Source organism: Cetorhinus maximus, chromosome 20 (genome assembly GCF_964194155.1).
Source record: "Cetorhinus maximus chromosome 20, sCetMax3.hap1.1, whole genome shotgun sequence".
NCBI classification, from domain to species: Eukaryota; Metazoa; Chordata; class Chondrichthyes; order Lamniformes; family Cetorhinidae; genus Cetorhinus; species Cetorhinus maximus.
Window position 1 is genome coordinate 35,724,213 of NC_135898.1, and position 21,402 is coordinate 35,745,614.

At 42.4% G+C, this 21,402-nt stretch overlaps 1 protein-coding gene across 2 annotated transcripts in view; it reads right to left on the reverse strand.

Moving 5' to 3' along the window:
* The window catches only part of cabcoco1 (ciliary associated calcium binding coiled-coil 1), a 108,159-nt gene extending 87,943 nt beyond the window's left edge, over positions 1–20,216 (reverse strand). For both annotated transcript variants that reach the window (XM_078565246.1, XM_078565247.1), the window contains exons 1-2: positions 20,012–20,216; positions 3,018–3,187 (exon numbers count right to left, since the gene is read on the reverse strand). In XM_078565246.1, coding sequence (XP_078421372.1) covers positions 3,018–3,187; positions 20,012–20,148 — 307 coding nt within the window. In that variant the 5' untranslated portion in view covers positions 20,149–20,216. The remainder of the gene's footprint in view (positions 1–3,017; positions 3,188–20,011) is intronic.
* Between the last annotated feature and the right edge of the window lie 1,186 nt (positions 20,217–21,402).

Here is a 21,402-nt window from a genome sequence, read left to right on the forward strand (position 1 = left end):
TGTCACTATTTTAAAATCATTGGATGGTGTCATTCTGACTGTTGGAAGGTTGTGGGTTCAAACTGCACTCGAGACTTGAACAAAATCCAGGCTGACACTCCAATGCTCTACTGAAGGAATGCTGCGCCGTTGGAGGTGCCATCTTTCAGATAATACCAAGGTCCTGCCTGCGCTTTCAGTTGTTTCCAGATGAGACACTGTGTGGCCTACAACACCAAAAGCCAACTGGCCCATCTTCTCAACCCACCCCTCAATACCTGCTCTCTCCAGGACACATCTAATTGCCATTTAAATCTATTCAGACATCTGCTTCAGCGATCTTTCCTGGTAACTTGTTCCACAGTTCCATTACCTTTCGGATGGAGGAAGCTCTCTCTAACTCTGCTTCTTACTCGTAAATTCACAATTTTAACTTAACTCCTGGTATTTGACCCCTTCAACACAGAAAACAATTTATGAGAGCTAAGTTTTGTCAATTTCCTTCTTAACCTTGAAGGTGTCAGCCTTGGCGTGGATGTGGCTCTTGTCTCTGAGTCAAGAGATTGTAGGTTCAAGTCTCACTCCAGAGTTGAACAAAATCTAGGTCTGCCTCACAGGTGGATGTAAATGATTCCATGACACACGCAATGATGGGGTGAGTGAGAATATGAGATAAGTGGAAGAGGGTAAGAGAAGCACACATTGAGACAGACAGGCAGAGGGAGAGGAAAGACAGAGTGCCACAGAAGTGAAAGGAGATAGCAACAAATGGAGAGAGAGATAAACAGATGGGAGGGAAGAAGCATTTGGGGCGCATGATTGAATTTTGATGTTTTCTGTTACATGTCTTGAGATGAGAATGTTATGTAAGTGAATTGCAAGCTCTGAGAGCCCCATTCCTGGGCATCTGAGTAACTCTGTGCCCTTCCCCAGTTCTGACAAACTCCCTCTGCCCAGAACTCCCAGCATCCACACTCCACATGAGTCTCTCCAGGCTTGCAGGCATTAGACTTCTTTTCCCCCAACTCTATTTTGCTACTACTTCCGGCTCTCAGCCCCTCACCCAAAGCATATTTTTTTTTTTTATTATTCATTCATGGGATGTGGGCCTCGCTGGCCAGGACAGCATTTATTACCCATCCCTAGTTACCCCTAGTTCAGAGGGCATTTTAAGAGTCAACCACATTGCTGGTTGGCTCTTAAAATGTAACCTGTAGGCCAGACCAAGTAAGGACCAGATGGGTTTTTACATCAATCAACAATGGTTTCATGGTCATCCGACAATGGTTTCATGGTCATCAATTCCAGATTTTTATTGAATTCAAATCCCACCATCTGCCTTGGTGGGATTCGAACCCTGGTCCCCGGAGCATTACCCCTGGGTTTCTGGATTACTAGTTCAGTGACAATATCTCTACGCCATCGCCTCCCTATAGCTATCACCAAAAGTTCTTTCAAGCATCAGCCAATAATCCCACTGAGTAATCCGAGACTGCAATGTTTCCAATTCCTAACCAACAAAACTGAGACACAGGCAAAATACTGCATATGAGTCACTCCCAGCTTGGCCTCTCACCCTCCTTAGCCACTCTCTCCCATGTGCAGCCTACCCCTTTCCACGTTACAACCTCAAATCTTTATTTCCTCTCTCAGCTCAACTTATTTCCTCCTGCCTTTGTGGAAATGAAGCAGTATCAAGATGGAGCATGTTCATAGAGTTGACGTTTCGAGTCCGCATGACCCTTCAGCAGAACTGAGTATAGTTAGGAGAGGGGTGAAATATAAGCTGGTTTAAGGTGGGGGGGGGGGTGGAGAGAAGTTGATGGGGGGGGTGTGTTTGTAGGGACAAGCAAGCAGTGATAGGAGCAGATAATCAAAAGATGTCACAGACAAAAGGATCAAAGAGGTGTTGAAATCTAAGAAAATGTGCTAATTAAGAATGGATGGCAGGACACTCAAGGTACAGCTCTAGAAGGGATGGGGTGGAAAGACTGACAAGGTATTAGTTGTAGATTTAAAAATAATGGAAATAGGTGGGAAAAGAAAAATCTATATAAATTATTGAAAAAATTTTTCTAGAGCTGTATCTTGAGTGTCCTGCCATCCATTCCTAATTAGCACATTTTCTTAGATAATATCACCACCTTCAACACCTCTTTGATCCTTTTGTCTGTGTCATCTTTTGATTATCTGCTCCTATCACTGCTTGCTTGTCCCGACAACCACCCCCCCTCAACTTCTCTCCCCCCACCTCAAACCAGCTTATATTTCACCGCTCTCCTAACTATACTCAGTTCTGCTGAAGGGTCATGCGGACTTGAAACGTCAACCCTTTTCTTCTCCGCCGATGCTGCCAGACCTGCTGAGTTTTTCCAGGTAATTCTGTTTTCGTTTTGGATTTCCAGCATCCGCAGTAGTTTTTTGTTTTTATTTATGGAGCATGTTCATACCTCACTGACCACCAACAGGTGGAGCAATTTTACTTACACATAAAGACACAACTAGAAAAATTAAGCTTTTTAAAAAACAACCTCCTCTTCACTGAACAAAAAGAATAATCAAAGAGGTACAGTTTTTATAAATTAACTTTTGTTAAATAATTTTAAACTTTATAGGACTAAATATATTATGCAGGAGATTTATTTGCATATGCATGTCCTATGAAGATCCTGGCATGGATTCAGACATTATCAGAATAGTATGCTGATGAAAGGAAAAACAAATGTTCCAGGTTGGTTTGTTGGTTAAGTCACAATACTCAGTACTGCAGCAGGAAGCCAAGCATTTGGTCTTATTTTTTTCATGGAAAGAAAGACCTGTATTTAAACCGTTTTCTTATTATGCCTCTCAGAAATGTCTCAAAGCACTTCACACACAATTAATCACAATGAAATGTAATGAGTTATAGAGGCCAGAATGGTACCTATTAACTGAAGCAAGCTGACAGTGGCACATGTTCTAATTTGATGAGAACAAGTTTCTGCTGAATTGCTTTACTCTCTCCTTATCGAGCATGCATCAATTTAAATTATACTTACCATTGACGTTCTCCAAAATGATATTTAATAGAGTCATGAAGGCAGATGTTTGCAGCATTGTAAAATTCTGCTCTTTTGCCCACCAAAACCCAGAAACATAATAATCTAAGAGGATGCCTTCTTTCATGCAATTCTGGTAGTGCTTGAGATGTAGAATTTCTGCCAACGTTCTTTAATGAATAGACAAATAGGGAGATTACAATACATTAAAACAACATTCTACAGGAAACAATTTCACAGGTAACATACATCTTTAAAGTACAATTCATTGGAATTAAGTGCAATTGAATAAAGTGTAATGATGTTGGGAATACATTTGTTTGGATGAAGACTTTGTTATGTGAAAAAAAATACAGTTCCATAACTATGGTTTTGAATTGAGTGAAAAAAAACCCAAGCAAAAAAAGTGTACAGTTATTTAGTGCCTTTCATAACTTCAGGTCATTCCAAAGTGCTTTGCAGTTAATCAAGTACTTTTGAAGTGTAGTCACTGTTGGAATGTAGGAAAACACAGCAGCTAATTTAAGCTCAGAAGGCCCTACAAACAGCGATGAAGCAAGCGACCAGCTAATCTATTTTGTGCTAATATAAAAGCTAGACACTGCAGATGCTGTAAATCTGAAATAAAAACAGAAAATGCTGTGTATACTCAGTAGGTCAAACAGCACCTCTGGAGTGAAACAGAGTTGACATTTCAGATTGTGAAGCTGCTGAAAGGTCATCGATCTGAACGTTACCTCTGTTTCTCTTCACAGATGTTGCCTTACCTGAGTATTTCTGGTATTTTCTGTTTTTATTTCTAATCTATTTTGGGGGTGTTTGATGAGGGATCAATGTTGGCCAGGCCTCTGGGAGAACTCCCTCGCTCTTCTTCATAAAGTGCCATGGATCTTTACATCTGTCGGTGAGTGCAGATGAGGCCTTGGTCTAACCCCTTGTCTGAAAAACAGTACTTTGAATAGTAGATATTCCCTTAGGAATATGAACCTAAATCTCTGGGGTGGGCCTGAACTCACCTTCTGACTCAGAGGTGAGAGAATTGACAAATGTGGAACCAAAAACAAAAAATATTCAGTACTAATCAATGAAATTTTGTCACACAAAGGTAATACAAAATTCTAAAAGTTGTATATATTAAATTATTTAAATATAGAAGAAATGACTTTACCAATACCAACTAAGTATGAGAGATAAAGCACTTTTGTAATCTCTTTAATGGAATAATGGGCTGCTATAAAGAGATGGCAGCTTGGGTATAAGGGGGGAAAGGTAGGTCAATCAAAGCCAGAACTCCCAAATGACAAAGGAGACAGTAAGATGAAACAGGATAAGAGGGTGTATGACATGTTAGGTTGTTAATACAAGTGAGAATCAGGCTAAATACAGAAAATTCAGAGAGAAGTGAAGAAGAAAATGAAAGGAGCAAAAACAGAGTATGAGAACAGAATGGCAGCTAACATAAAAAGGAATTCATAAATCTATCAGCATATAAGTAGTAAAACGGTGGTAAGAGGAGGGGTGGGGCTGATTAGGGACCAGAAAGGAGACCTACAAGTGCAAGCAGAGGGCATGATTGAGGTACTAAATGAATATTTTGCATCTGTCTTTACCAAGGAAGAGAATGCTAAGACATTGTGAAATAGGAGCGAGCTGAGATACTAGATGTGCTTAAAAATTGATGAAGAGGAGGCATTAAAAAGGCTGTCTGTACTTTAAGTTGATAAATCACCAGGACTGGATAGGATGCCTCCAAAGACACTGTGGGAAACCAAGGTAGAAATTGCAATGTAATGGCCACAATCTTCCGATTGTCCTTAGCTACATGAGTGGTTCCAGAGGACTAAAGAATTGCAAATGTCATATTCTTGTTCAGAAAAAGGATGCAAGGATAAATCCAGCAACTACAGGTCAGTCAGTTAACCTTAGTGGTAGGAAAGCTTTTAGAAACAAAATTGTCAGTTGGACAAATATGGATTAATTAAGTAAAGCCAGCACAGACTTGTTAAAGAAAAATCGTGTTGATCTAACATGATTGTTTGATAAGGGCAATGTCATTGATGCAAATAGGTGTACATAGACTCGGTTTATATAGACTTCCAAAAGGTGTTTGACAAATTGCCACATAGGGTTTCAGAAAAGTTACAGCCCATGGAACAAAAGGAAATGTGGCAGCATGGATACAAAGTTAGCTGAGTAAGGAAACAGAGTGTTGGTAAATGGTTGTTTTATGGATTGGAGGAAGGTATACAGTGGAGTTTCCCCTGGGGTTGGTAGTTTCCCCTGGGGTTGGTACGAGGGCCATTGCTTTTCTTGACATATATTAATGAGTTAGACTTGGTGTCCAAGGGAAAAATTCAAAATTGGCAAACAAGACAAAACTTGGAAGTATAGTGAACAGTGAGGAGTATAGTGATTGACTTCAAGAGGAAAGGGGCAGGCTGGAGAATAAAACCATAGAAAAGTTATGGTGCAGAAAGAGGCCATTCAGCCCATCGTATCTCACCAGCCAAAAAGAGAAAAAAGAAACTAGTTGCTCATTTAATTTCACTTTCCAGCACCTGGTCTGTAGTCTTGCAGGTTACAGCACTTCAGATGCAGGTCCAGGTACCCTTTAAGCAAGTTGAGAGTTTCAGCCTCAACCAACAACTTAGGCAGTAAATTCTAGATGCCCACCACGCTCTAGATGAAAAAGCTTTTCCTCATGTCCCCTCTAATACTTTTACCAATCACATTAAATCTATGTCCCCTGGTAATTGACCACTCAGCTAGGGGAAACAAGTCTTTCCTGTCTACCCTATCTAGGCCCCTCATAATTTTGTAGACCTCAATTAGATCACCCCCTCAGCCTCCTCTGTTCTAAGAAAAACAACACTAGCCTATCCAATCTCTCCTCATAGCTGCAATTTTCAAGTCCTGGCAACATTCTTGTAAATTTCCTCTGCACTCTCTCCAGAGCAATAAATGTCCTTCCTGTAATGTGGTGACTTGAACCGTACACAAAATTCCATTTTGGCCATGGCCTAACTACGTTTACTACAGCTCCAGCATTAAATCCCTGCTTTTGTATTCAATACTGCGCCCAATAAAGGAGAGCATTCCATATGCTTTCTTGACCACCTTGTTCACCTGTCCTGCCACCTCCAAGGGCCTGTGGACATGCACTCCAAGGTCTCTCACTTCCTCAACCCCTCTCAATAACATCCCGTTTATTGAGTATTCCTTCGCTTTGTTTGCCCTCCCCAATGGGTGGACACGTGGCAGATGCAACTGAACGTAGAGAAATGTGAAATTATATCTTTTGGTTGGAATAAAATTCAGGGAATTAACAATCCTAAACTATTACAAAATAGGACAATATCTGCGGTCAAAGCAGGGAGTGTTTCATGAAAGGCATTGTTTCCTTAAATCGGTATTGTTGCATGTTCAACTAGGATCTGATTTTAGGTAATAAGCAAACGATTTAAAAGTTAGGAGAACACTTGGGAAATAGTGACTAAAACCTACTTGGGTTCATAGTAAACTTCAATAAAGAAAAAGAGCAGTCAAAGGTAAAGCTGGAAATTTGCTAATTTTAATTGGATGAAAGGCAACCTATCCCAGATTGACTGATCTGTCATTTTTTCTCCAACACAAACAACCAACAAGAAATGATATGATAGATAAAGGAGAGATAAATAAAGTATATAATAAATACATTCTAACTAGTAGCTAAGTGGCAAATACTGGGGTCCAATCAATAAAAAAATTAGAGCAAAAATATAAAAATAGCATATGATAAATTTAGGGCAGTAATACAGAAGGAAACTTGAGAAATAATCAGAAGAGTAGAAGGAAAGTAGAGAGAGATTACGAAGCAAGGAGGAAGTGTTTTTGAAACAATTCTCAGTGAGGGCAAAGGGAAAGAAAAAGACTTTTACAAATACAGAAAAACGATTGTCAAAGAAAAGTTGAGGCCAATTAAAGATGATATGCTTGATGTTGAGATGCTTTTCACTTTATACATTAATGATCTAGATGATGGAACTGAGGGCATTCTGGCTATGTTTGCAGATGATACAAAGATAGGTGGAGGGACAGGAGGTATTGAGGAAGTGGGGAGGCTGCAGAAGGATTTAGACAGGTTAGGAGAATGGGCAAAGAAGTGGCAGATGGAATACAACGTGGGGAAGTGTGAGGTCATGCACTTTGGTAGGAAGAATAGAGGCATAGACTATTTTCTAAATGGGGACAGAATTCAGAAATCTGGAGTGCAAAGGGACTTGGGAGTCCTAGTCCAGGATTCTCTTAAGGTTAACTTGCAGGTTGAGTCGGTAGTTAGGAAGGCAAATGCAATGTTGGCATTTATTTCGAGAGGACTAGAATATAAAAGCAGGGATGTGCTGCTGAGGCTTTATAAGGCTCTGGTCAGACCACATTTAGAATATTGTGAGCAATTTTGGGCCCTGTATCTCAGGAAGGATGTGCTGGCGCTGGAGAGGGTCCAGAGGAGGTTCACGAGAACGATCCCAGGAATGAAAGGCTTAACATATGAGGAACGTTTGAGGACTCTGGGTCTATACTCGATGGAGTTTAGAAGGATGAGGGGGAATCTGATTGAAACTTACAGAATACTGAAAGGCCTGGATAGAGTGGACGTGGGGAAGATGTTTCCATTAGTAGGAGAGACTAGGACCCAAGGGCACAGCCTCAGAGTAAAGGGAAGCCCTTTTAGAACAGAGATGAGGAGAAACTTCTTTAGCCAGAGAGTGGTGAATCTATGGAATTCATTGCCACAGAAGGCTGTGGAGGGCAAGTCATTGAGTGTATTTAAGACTGAGATAGATAGGTTCTTGATTGGTAAGGGGATCAAAGGTTATGGGGAGAAGGCGGGAGAATGGGGTTGAGAAACCTATCAGCCATGTTTGAATGACGGAGCAGATTCGATGGGCCGAATGGCCTAATTTCTGCTCCTATGTCTTATGGTCTTAATAAATATTTCCCCTCAGTTTCTACATTGAAAGGGGAAAGTAAAACTGTAAGAATATCCAACTAGAATGTAGAAGAAGCACCATTAGAGAGATATTCAAAAGGAGGTTCCATTATGGCAGAGGCACTGACCGGACTTTTCTGAAGTTTCTTGAAAATACAGGGCTGAATTTTCACTTTGGAGGCAGGAAGCAGGAGTCAGATCTGTTTCTAGATCTCAAACCAGTCCACAGAGTGAAAGAGTCACTGACCTGTTATTTTGACCAGGACGCCCCTTTAATTGGCATAGAGACAGGTTCCCTGTCGGCTATTTAAGCTGGAGGGTCAAGCAAAAGCCTTCCAGCTCGACAGGAGCAACAGGCTACAGCAAAGGGTAAGTAATTGAGAGGGTGCTTCAACATGTAGGTGCCCTCTCAGCAACTTTCTAAAAAATTTAAATAGAAAATAGAAAAGGCAACCAGGCCACCGCTATCTGTGGTGGTAGAAGAAATCCCTCTACAGGGCAGCCTTTGACTGCACCCATACCAAGTAGGCAGGCAGGGTCTGTAGGCTTGCCTGGAATGTTGGCCCTCCAGCCTGCCACTGGACACCCGCCTCCAAGAGGTTGTATTTCCCCCATTGCATCTGAAAACTGGAGACAAGTGGAAAATCCCAGTCTGCTTCCTTTGACTGCCCTTAACAAAGTCTTAATGAGCCGATTTGGCTGCCTGCCTCATGGGAGCGTGCAGCCTTGCGAGTTCCTGAACTTGTCTCCCTAAAATGGACGACACTGGAAATGGGGTTGGGAAACTGGCACACAGGCCAGCACCAGTATTTTCGATCTCCATCAGCCTCCATTCCAGACCTTGGTGGGGCCTGAAAGCTCTGCCCATGAATTCTGCTGAAGTAGCAGCAGGTGGAAACTGCTGCATCCCTGACCAGGAAAAGGAGAAAGGATGAAGCAGGAAACAATCAGTGTTAATTAATTTTAGCAGGGATTTAGGTAAACTGCTGGAGTTGATAATGCAGACTAAAGTTAGTAAACACTTAGAAAGACATGAGCTAATCAGGAATGGTAAGCATGGATTCATAAGGAGCAGGTCTTGCTTGATTAATTGCACTTTGAGTAAATTACAGAATTTATAGATAAACAGAGATCAATGGATGTTGTTGGTATGGATTTTCAGAAAGTATTTTAATAAGGTTCCATAAATAGAAATCTGGTAAAGGGACTGAAAGCAGAGTAGATGTAAACAGCTTTCTTTTAGACTGAGATGAGGTTAGTGGCATGCTCAGGGATAAGTACTGGGACTTATAGGCAAGGTCAATATTTATTGCCCATCCTTAATTGCCCTTGAGAAGGTGGCAGTGAGCTGCCTTTTTGAACTGCCACAATCCATGAGGTGTAGGTACACCCATAGGGAATTAAATAGGGTGTTCCAGGAAGTTTACCCAGTGACAATGTAGGAACAACAATATATGGTGTCAGGATGGTGTGATTGACGAGGAACTTGGAGGTGGTAGTGCTCTCGTGTGTCTGTTTCTCTTGTCCTTCTAGGTGGTATAGAGGTTGCAGGTTTGGGTTGTCGAAAAGGTTTTGGCGAGTTGCTGCAGTATATTTTTGTAGTTGATACACATTATATCGGTGGTAGAGGGAGAAAATATTTAAGGTGGTGCAGGGGGTGCCAATTAAATACACATTGATGATAAAAGAAAAAAATCCAGGTAACAGTACTATAGAATTATTCAGCGCAGAAGGAGGCCATTTGTCCTATTGTACCTGCTCTCTGAAACAAATTTTTCATTTTTACCAAATTATCCAATTTATTTTGCAAGTTACCATCACTGCTTCAGGCAGTATATTTCAGATCATAACAACTCAGGAACAGAAGACCATTCAGCCCATTGAGCCTGCTCTGCCATTCAACTACATCATGACTGATCATCTACCTCAACAGCACTTTCTCGCACTATCTCCATAGCCCTTGATGTCTTTAGTCCACAAAAATATATCGTTTTTTAAAAGTTATTATTCATTCTCAGGATGTGGGCTTTGCTGGCTAGGCCAGCATTTATTGCCCATCCCTAATTGCCCTTGAGAAGGTGGTGGTGAGCTGCCTTCTTGAACCGCTGCAGTCCATGTGGTGTAGGTACACCCACGGTGTTGTTAAGAAGGGAGTTCCAGGATTTTGACTCAGCGACAGTGGAGGAACAGCGATATATTTACAAATCAGGATGGTGAGTGGCTTGGAGGGGAATGTCCAGCTGGTGATGTTCCCATCTATTTGATGCCTTGTCCTTTGAGGTGGTTGCGGTCGTGGGTTGGGAAGGTGCTGTTGAAGGAGCCTTGGTGAATTCTTGCAGTGCATCTTGTAGATGGTGCACACTGCTGCTACTGTGCATCGATGGTGGAGGGAGTGAATGTTTGTGGATGTGATGCAAATCAAATGGGCTGCTTTGTCCTGGACGGTGTTGTGGGAGCTGCACTCATCCAGGCAAGTGGGGAATATTCCATCACACTCCTGACTTGTGTCTTGTAGATGGTGGACAGGCTTTGGGGAGTCAGGAGGCGAGTTACTCGTCACACGATTCCTAGCCTCTGACCTGTTCTTGTAGCCACAGTGTTTATATGGCTAGTCCAGTTCAGTTTCTGGTCAATGATAACCCCCCAGATGTTGATCGAGGGGGTTTCAGTGATGGTAATGCCATTGAATATCAAGGGGTGATGGTTGGATTCTCTTTTGTTGGAGATGGTCATTGCCTGACACTTGTGTGGCGTGAATGTTACTTGCCACTTGTCAGCCCAAGCATGGATATTGTCCAGGTCTTGCTGCATTTGGACATGGACTGCTTCAGTATCTAAGGAGTCGTGAATGGTGCTGAACATTGTGCAATCATCAGCGAACATCCTCACTTCTGACCTTATGATGGAAGGAAGGTCATTGATGGAGTAGCTGAAGGTGGTTGGGCCAAGGACACTACCCTGAGGAACTCCTGCAGTGATGTCCTGGAACTGAGAGGACTGACCTCCAACAACCACAACCATATTCCTTTGTGCTAGGTATGACTCCAACCTGCGGAGAGTTTTCCCCTGACTCCCACTGACTTCAGTTTTGCTAGGGTTCCTTGATGCCACACTTGGTCAAATCCTGCCTTCACGTTAAGGGCAGTCATTCTCATCTCACCTCGGGAATTCAGCTCTTTGGTCCATGCTTGAACCAAGGCTGTAATGAGGTCAGGAGCTGAGAGGCCCTGGCAGAACCTAAACTGGGCATCAGTGAGCAGGTTATTGCTAAGCAAGTGTCGCTTGATAACACTTTGATGACCTCTTCCATTACTTTACTGATGATCAAGAGTAGACTGACAGTGCAGTAATTGGCTGTGCTGGATTTGTCCTGCTTTTTGCGTACAGGGCATACCTGGGCAATTTTCCACATGGCCAGGTAGATGCCAGTGTTGTAGCTGTACTGGAACAGCTTGGCTAGGAGCACGGCAAGTTATGGAGCACAAGTCATCAATACTATTGCCGGAATATTGTCTGGACCCATAGCCTTTACAGTATCCAGTGATATCACGTAGAGTGAATCGAATTGGCTGAAGACCGGCATCTGTGATGCTGGGGGCCTCAGGAGGAGGCCGCAATGGATCATCAACTCGGCACTTGTGGCTGAAGATTGCAGCAAATGCTTCAGCCTTATCTTATGCACTGATGTGCTGGGCTCCTCCATCACTGAGCATGGGGATATTTGTGGAGCCGACTTCTCCAGTTGTCCACCACCATTCATGACTGGATGTGGCAGGACTGCAGAGCTTAGATCTGATCCGTTGATTGTGGGATCGCTTAACTCTGTATATCACTTGCTGCTTATGCTTTTTGGCACGCAAGTAGTCTTGTGTTATAGCTTCACCAGGTTGACACCTCATTTTTTGATATGCCTGGTGCTGCTCCAGGCATGCCCTCCTGCACTCTTCATTGAACCAGGGTTGATTCCCTGGCTTGATGGGGGATATGCTGGGCTATGAGGTTACAGATTGTGTTCGAGTACAATTCTGCTGCTGCTGCTGATGGCCCACAGTGCCTCATGGATGCCCAGTCTTGAGTTGCTAGATCTGTTCGAAATCTATCCCATTTAGCACGGTGGTAGTGTCACACAACACAATGGAGGGTATCCTCAATGTGAAGGCGGGACTTTGTCTCCACAACTGTCCAGTGGTCACTCCTACTGATACTGTCATGGACAGCAGGCAGGTTGGTGAGGATCAGGTGAAGTATGTTTTTTCCTCTTGTTGGTTCCCTCACCATCTGCTGCAGGCCCAGTCTAGCAGCTATGACATTTAGGACTCGGCCATCTCGGTCAGTAGTGGTGCTACCGAGCCCCTCTTGGTGATGGACATTGAAGTCCCCCACCCAGAGTACATTATGCGCCCTTGCCACCCTCAGCGCTTCCTCCAAGTTATGTTCAACATGGCGGAGCACTGATTCATCAGCTGAGGGAGGGCAGTACGTGGTAATCAACAAGAGGTTTCCTTGCCGATGTTTGATCTGATGCCATGAGACTTCATGGGGTCCAGAGTCGATGTTGAAGACTCCCAGGGTAACTCCCTCCCAACTGTATACCTCTGTGCTGCCACCTCTGCTGGGTCAGGGCAAACCCAGGAATGGGGATGGTGATGTCTGGGACATTATCTGTAAGGTATGATTCCGTGAGAATAACTATGTCAGGCTGTTGCTTGACTAGTCTGAGAGACAGATCTCCCAATTTTGGCACTAGCCCCCAGATGTTAGTAAGGAGGACTTTGCAGTGTCGACAGGGCTGCGATTGCTATTGTCGTTTCATGTGCCTAGGTCGACACCGGGTGGTCCGTCAGGTTTCATTCCTTTTTTGTAACTTTGTAGTGGTTTGTTACAACGGAGTGGCTTGCCAGGCCATTTCAGAGGACATTTAAGAGTCAACCGCATTGCTGTGGGTCTGGAGTCACATGTAGGCCAGACCAGGTAAGGATGACAGATTTCCTTCCCTAAAGGATATTAGTGAACCAGATGGGTTTTTACAACAATCGACAACAGTTTGAACATGCTCAATGATTGAGTTTCCATAGCTCTCTGGGGTAGAGAATTCCAAAGATTCCCCACCCTCTGAGTGAAGAAATTCCTCTTCATCTCGGTCTTAAATGACCTACCCCTTATTGTGAGATTATGTCCCCTGGTTTTAGATTCATCAGCCAGGGTTGCCGAGTAAACAAATTCTCATTTAGCCCCTGGCTTTCGTGCCAATTATTTTAAATCTGAGCCCTCCAGTTACCAATCCTCCTGCCACTGGAACAGTTTCTCCCCATCTGCTCTATCAAAATCCCTCAAATATTTGATCACCTCTATTAAATCTCCCCTTAAACTTCTCTGTTCTAAGGATCTATCCCAGTTTCTCTAGTCTCTCCAGATAACAAACTCCTTCTCCCTAATATCATTCTAGTAAATCTCTCCTGCATCTTCTCCAAGGTTCTGATGTCCTTCCTAAAATGTGGTGCCCCAGAATATGAAGGATTAGATTTAATAACTTGTAAAAGCAAGTGATCAGTTTACTGCCTTGTAACTCATATTCATCCAGCTTTTATTCATTGTTGTTACAAATAGGGTATTTCAACTTTTATGGCATATATTTATTGCCCCATTATACTTCAGATTTTAATTTGCACCATGAAATCTTACACAAAATACTGAGGGCCAGACACACAAAATAGCCCTGTACGCTTTAACCAAGTTACAATTAACATAGAACAAAGTTAAAGAGAACTTGAAGAACATCCTCAAATACCTTTATATATAGTTCATAATTAATAAATAAATGATTGAAGATGATTTTGCGTGGTACAAATTACTTTTGGGAGCAAATGTATGCTTATAATCTGAACAACAGCTGTTATAATGTATCCAAGAGTATAACTACCCTGGACTCAAATTGAAAAAGTAATATAAACAGTGCCATATGACAAAACCACAAGAGAAATAATTCGAAGCTCCAGTTGGCTTCCTGGAACAGTTCCTTATACCAGAAAATACGAGGCCAGTTCATCTTCAAGGTGACTCGTACTCCAAATTTAGAAAATTTCTTGAGAAAATTGTTACACTAAAGCCAGTGGTTAAACCTCTCACTCTAAATAGCCTTGTATATAAAATGAAGGAGTTTCCAGAACATGTTAAAATTTAATCTTACTCTTTTGTTCTCACTCTCGATTGCTACTCCAATTCTAGGGGGGCTTTTCCTTCATGCATATGATTTTAGCTTCACCTTGCCCTTGGATATGTTGTTGTGAAGAAATGCAGAAAGTTAAGAAAAGGTGAAAAAAGTAGTTTTACTCTTTGGGAAATCTTACAGCTTCAGGATCCAACCTCAGACACCCACCCACCATCCCGTCCCCCAGCCCCCAATCCCTCTTCATCCCTCATCAGGGTGTCCCATACTAATGACTAATTAGTTGGATACATTTTTGTGGAATAGAAAGTGCAGGTGAATTTTAACCACCCCCCCATAAATGGATAAGAGAGTGTTAAATGGGTGGGGGGAGGTGGGGGGAACGGTTAAAAATGAACAAACATGATCCCAACCCACCTCATCAATCTGGTCAGTTGATGGGCGGTAAACAGCATCAAATAATGATAATAAGGTCCTGTTGTTAAATTCAGCAGAAACCACAGGCTTCTGAGATTTCAGGGTCCCCCATCCCCCCCTCCTACCTACAGACCTAACTCCAACTGAAAGTCCACTTGCTCAATATAATTTTAGGTAGCATATTTTTGGGCTCCATTAACTTAGTAGCTTGAAAAAAATGCAGCAACTCCAATGTGGTTGGAGATAAGGAAACAGTGGAAGTTATCAAAATTAACAGCTGGCAAACAAAAACATTGCTTTCAGAAACATTCAACTCAATACACTGGTATTCCAGTGCACAACCTTCTTGAACTAATATTTTGAAACCGCATGGTGCCAAAGAACATCATGGGATTTAATAATGTGCAGAAGGTACACCATGCCACAATAGGATAGGCTCAATTGGCCAGGTTTGCCTATCCTCATTTTAAAAAAAATCATAAATTCAGCATAGGAAGCGGCCATTTTTGCTTCATTTCGCCTGCATTATTGCTAGTCCCAAATCACTGATCTACTTGACCCAGTTTCCTGCTGCACCCTTTAATACCTTTGTGCATTCATCCAATTTCCTGTGAAATGTTGTGACTGAATTAGCTTCAAGGTCCTTGAGGTAACATACATATATTTTATATTCTAATAATATTCTGCATGAAACAAATTAAACCTCACATTTTACAACTTCAATACTACCCTGGACTTGATAACCCTATTCACTAGCTAGAGGAAAACATCTTTCATCATTTACCCTTTCATAATTCTTAATACTTCAATTTGCTCTCCTTAACCTTCCAATTTTCAGTGAGTGCAGCCCTAGTTCCTAATTGAAAATAGTGCTATCCTTGCAGTAAAAACTTTGCCACCACCCCCCGCCCCCCTCTAATAACATATACCAATAGGAATAATGTAAGTGATTATGTAAATATGATGGTGACAGAGGAGGAACTCTTGTCACTAGAAGGGTTCAAAATTGATAAGGAGGAAGTGTTGGATAAACTGTCGGTACTTAAAGTTGACAAGGCAGCAGGACCAGATCAGATGCATCCAAGGATATTGAAGGAAGTGAGAGTAGAAATTGCAGGGGCACTGGCCATAATCTTTCAGTCTTCCCTAGACTCAGGGGAGGTGCCAGAGGACTGGAGAATTGCAAACATTACCCCCTTGTTCAAAAAAGGTTGTAGGCATAAGCCCAGCAATTACAGACCAATCAATCAGTTTAACTTAAGTGGGAAGCTTCTAGAAACAATTATTCAGGATAGGATTAGTAGTCACATGGAAAAATGTGGGTTGATTAGGAAGAGCCAATTTGGATTTCTAAAAGGTGAAATTGCGCTAAACTAACTTGCTGGAGCTTTTTGAAGAGGAAACAGAGAGGGTTGATGAGGCTAATGCTGTTGATGTAGTGCATATGGGCTTTGAAAAGGCATTCAATACAGTCCCATACAACAGACTTGAGAGAAAAGTTATAGCTCATGGAATAAAAGGGACTGTAGAACTTGGATATAAAATTGGCTGAGTGATAGGAAAGAGAGTAATGGTCAATGGATATTTTTCAGGCTGGAGGAAAATTTGTTGTGGAGCTCCCCAGGGGTTAGTATTGGGACCCTTGCTTTTCCTGATATATATGAATGATCTAGATCTTGGCGTGCAGGAGACAATTTCAAAGTTTGCAGAAACTTGGAAACATTGTAAACTGTGAGGATGACAGTGTAGAACTTCAAAAGGACATAAACAAATTTATGGAGTGGGCAGATAGGTGGCAGATGAAGTTCAATGCGGAGAAGTGTGAGGTGATACATTTTAGTAGGAAGAACATGAAGAGATAATATAAAATAAGGGGTACAATTCTTAAGTGGGTGCAGGAGCAGAGGGATCTGGGTGTATATCTGCATAATTATTGAAGGAGAGAGCAGTTAATAAAGCATATAGTATTTTGGGCTTTACTAATAGGGACATAGAGTACAAGAGCAAGGAGGTTATGCTGAGTTTACATAAGACAGTAGTTAGACTTCAGCTGGAGTATTGTGTACAGTTTTGGGCACCACACTATAGGAAGGATGTGAACATATTGGAGAAGGTGCAGAAGAGGTTTACAAGAATGGTTCCAGTTATGAAGATAGATTGGAAAGGTTGGGACTGTTCTTCTTAGAGAGGAGAAGGCTAAGAGGAGATTTGATAGAGGTGTTCAAAATCATGAGGGGGCTGGATAGAGTAGATAGGGCGATACTGTTCCCATAAAAGGATCAAGACTGAGAGGGAACAGATTTAACATAATTTGCAAGTGAAACAAATGTGATGTGAGAAAAAGCTTTTTCACACAGTGAGTGGTTTGAGTCTGGAATACACTGCCTGGAAGTGTGATGGAGGCAGGCTCAATCAAGGCATTCAAGAGGGCATTCGATGATTATTTGAATAGAAACAATGTGCAAGGGTATAGGAAAAAGGCAGGAAAATGGCACTAAGTCATAATGCTCATTTAGAGAGCTGCTGGAGAGATGATAGGCTGAATGGGCTCCTTATGCACTGTAACAATTCTGAGATTTATGATGGAAAGGCAAACATATGATTCAATAGCACTCCTGAGACTCCTTTCTGAAGTCCAGTTTGCAAATCCAGGGTTTAGGGTGTTCTCTCTCGTCATGTAGTGTCCTCGTTATCCGAGGGTTGCTAATCATGGCTCAATGATGCCATGTATCACAATGGAGCAAGAAGAGGAGGCAGGCCCCAAGAACCATCTCAGCTGATACCGGGATTGAACCCATGCCATCGACATTTTTAAGCACCATACTCTTAACTAATTAACTGGCATCTACATTTAGGGTATCATTCATACTTTAAATGTTGGTGGAAAATTTGTTCCCGCATTGATCACCAAAGCAACTAAATTTCTAATTTTCTGAAAGCCCACTTGGCTGCTCCTATTTCCATAGCTCTGTAGCCTGTGACATTCTTTAAGTTGTACTCGAATGCAATCTGTAACCTCATGGCCCAGCATATCCCCCACTCTACCATTACCATCAAGACAGAGGATCAACCCTGGCTCAAAGAAGAGTGCAGGAGGGCATGCCAGGAGCAGCACCAGGCATACCTAAAAATGAGGTGTTAACCTGGTGAAGCTAAAGCACAGGATACCTGCATGCCAAACAGCATAAGCACAGGTGATAGACAGAGCTAAGCGATCCCACGACCAATGGATCAGATCTAAGCTCTTCTCTCCTGCCACATCAGGTCGTGAATGGTGATGGGCAATTAAACAACTCACTGGAGGAGGCAGGTCCAAAATATCCCCATCTTCAATGCAAAAGATAAGGCTGAAGCATTTGCTACAATCTTCAGCCAGAAGTGCCGAGTGGATGATCCATCTCAGCTTCCTCCAGAGGTCCCCAGCATCACAGACGCCAGTCTTCGGCCAACTTGATTCACTCCACGTGATATCAAGAAAAGGCTGAAGGCATTGGATATTACAAAGGCTACAGGCCCTAGAAATATTCTAGCAATAGTACTGAAGACTTGTGCTCCATAACTTGCCGTGCCCCTAGCCAAGCTGTTCCAGTACAGCTACAACACTGGCATCTACCCGGCTATGTGGAAAATTGCCCATGTGTGTCCTGAACACAAAAAGCAGGACAAATCCAACCTGGTCAATTACCGCCCATTCGGCCTGCTCTCCATCATCAGTAAAGTAATAGAAAGGTTCATCGACAGTGCTATCAAGCGGCACTTGCTTAGCAATAACCTGCTCACTGATGCCCAGTTTGGGTTCTGTCAGGGCCACTCAGCCCCTGACCTCATTACAGTCTTAGTTCAAACATGGATAAAAGAGCTGAACTCGAGGTGGGGTGAGAATGACTGTCCTTCACATCAAGGCCGCATTTGACCGAGTGTGGCATCAAGGAGCCTTAGCAAAACTGAAGTCAATGGGAATCAGGGGAAAAAATCTCCGCTGGTTGCAGTCATAACTAGCATAAAGGAAGATGGCTGTGGTTGTTGGGGGTCAGTCATCTCAGCTCCAGGACATCACTGCAGGAGTTCTTCAGGGTAGTGTCCTGGGCCCAGCCATCTTCAGCTGCTTCATTAATGACCTTCCTTCCATCATAAGGTCAGAAGTGGGGATGTTCGCTGACTACTGTACAATGTTCAGTACCATTTGCGAGGAATCAGACACTGAAGCAGTCCATGTCCAAATACAGAAGAACCTGGACAACATCCAGGCTTGGATTGACAAGTGGCAAGCAACATTCGCGCAACACAAGTATCAAGCAATGACCATCTCCAACAAGGGAGAACACAATCATCGCCCTCTGATGTTCAACGGCATTACCATCACTGAATCCCCCACTATCAACATCCTGGGGTTACCATTGACCAGAAACTGAACTGGACTAGCCATATAAATACTGTGGCTACAAGAGCAGGTCAGAAGCTAGGAATCATGCGGCGAGTAACTCACCTCCTGACTCCCCAAAGCCTGTTCACCATCTACAAGGCGCAAGTCAGGAGTGTGATGGAAATCTCCCCACTTGCCTGGATGAGGGCAGCTCCCACAACACTCAAGGAACTTGACACCGTCCAGGACAGAGTAGCCCGCTTGATTGGCGCCACATCCATAAACATTCACTCCCTCCACCACCAATGCTCAATAGCAGCAGTGTGTATCATCTACAAGGTGCAATGTAGGAATTCACCAAGACTCTTTTGACAGCACCTTCCAAACCCTTGACCACTACCATCTAGAAGGACAAGGGAAGCAGATAGATGGGAGTAGCACCGACTGGAAGTTCCCCTCCAAGTCACTCACCATCCTTACTTGGAAATATATCGCTATTCCTTCACTGTCGTTGGGTCAAAACCCTGGAACTCCCTTCCTAACAGCACTGTGGGTTGTGGGTGTACCCACACCACATGGACTGCAGTGGTTCAAGAAGGCAGCTCTGCACCACATTCTCAAGGGTAACTAGGGATAGGGAATAAATAAAGGCAAAATACTGCGAATGATGGAAATCTGAAACGAAAACATAAAATGCTGGAAAAACTCAGCAGGTCTGACAGCATCTGTGGAGAGAGAGACAGGGATAATGTTTAGAGTCCGTATGATTCTTCTTCAGATCTGAAGAATAGGCAATAAATGTTGGCCCAGCCAGCGAAGTCCACATCCCATGAATGAATGAAAAAAAATGTTAAATTTTTATGAACACCATATTTATATAGTTAAAGGACCAGGCTAAGAACTCAAATGTATTATTACATGGTTAAGATGCAAGGAGGGCTGGGTGACAATATTGGGGAAATATGTACTGTTCAGAATCTCCAATTTCTGGAAAACGTTTGCTAGCTGGATGTACTTTTGCATGAAAGTCCAACATGATCAAAGTTTCCAAGTTGACCCTTAATAGGTTTAGTACTTACTTTTGAACTCCATCCACTGTCAATTGTACAAGATCAGACATTTGAGAAGAGGAAATAAATTTCCAAGCCAGTGGGTTTTCTCTTTCCTTCACGTAGACCTTTTCATTCTGCATAGTAAACAACAGTGTAACTTGCATTCATCCATAGTCATTCACTATAATGTGGATTTATCTGCGGCAAAGACAAAGAATTCTCAGTCCATGTCAGATACCACTTCTATTCACATTATTACTTTCTTTTCTCTCTAAAACTTCTTTCTTATTCTTCCTCCCAAGAAAACAGTACTGATGCATGGTCCCACTGGCAATTCTTGAGGTGTAAGCTGAGGCTGAGAATGTCAGCTAGTTATTTAATCATGGGGTAATCGTGGTTGAATTCAGCAGTGTTTTCACCCTCAGGCAAGGATCATTAGGTAGTGATCAGAAGCACAAATACAAGATGATTTCTCTCCTAGCTAAGAGTTGTGAAGGTTAATTGTAGAACCCCAACACAACAATTACCACTGCCCCAGCTAACAAAGGCCTAAGATTCAGCCAAATCCTTCCTGGATGATAAGTCAACTCATTCAGCCATTAGGGAAGCTTTAGCCAGCTCTGTCATCAATTGACACAAGACAGAACTATAGACGTTTACCACTCAGGGGGCCATACGACCCATCTTGTCTATGCCAGCCATTTGCTAGAGCAATCCAAAAATACACCCACCACTCTGCTCTCTCCCATTGCTACTGCTGCAAAATTCTCATTCTGCTAACTCATTGCATTGCGTGTGGAAGCAGCATGCAAACTGTATTAAGTTTGTTCTTATCAAAATATTAGTAGCCCTTACAATTCCTGTTATGACTGGCAAATTTATAAAATGCAACACTCACATTTCCACTGTAGTAAGTACACAAGACTGGAGATGCAATGGTAAGTTCTAGTTTACAGTATTAATAACAGAATGTGAATGAGAAAAGGCACAGTTACTGGTTAAGAAGGTATATTTGAAGAACAGACTTATCAAAATAGAATATTAAGGAAATCAGTAACAATAAATGATAAATTATTTGATCTGTATGCCCTGAGTTTATTAAGTTTACCAAAAAAAATTGTTGACATCACCATTTCCTGCTCTGCTTCAACATGTACTGAACTGGTATATTACATCGGTCAAATAAAAATGACCGCCACTTTACTGCAGAGATTGAAAATTAAGATCAACAAACTTCAACAATATTTTCCAGTGTGGAAAATTGAGCTGTATAATCTGGCTGACAAGATTAGCTTCACACATACAAATAGACACACAGTCACTGAAAATCACACTGTGATAATTGGCCAAAGTCATTTAATTCACATCTGGACCACAGTGCAGAAGAGTTTTTCTGTGTCACAAAAATAAAAAAATAT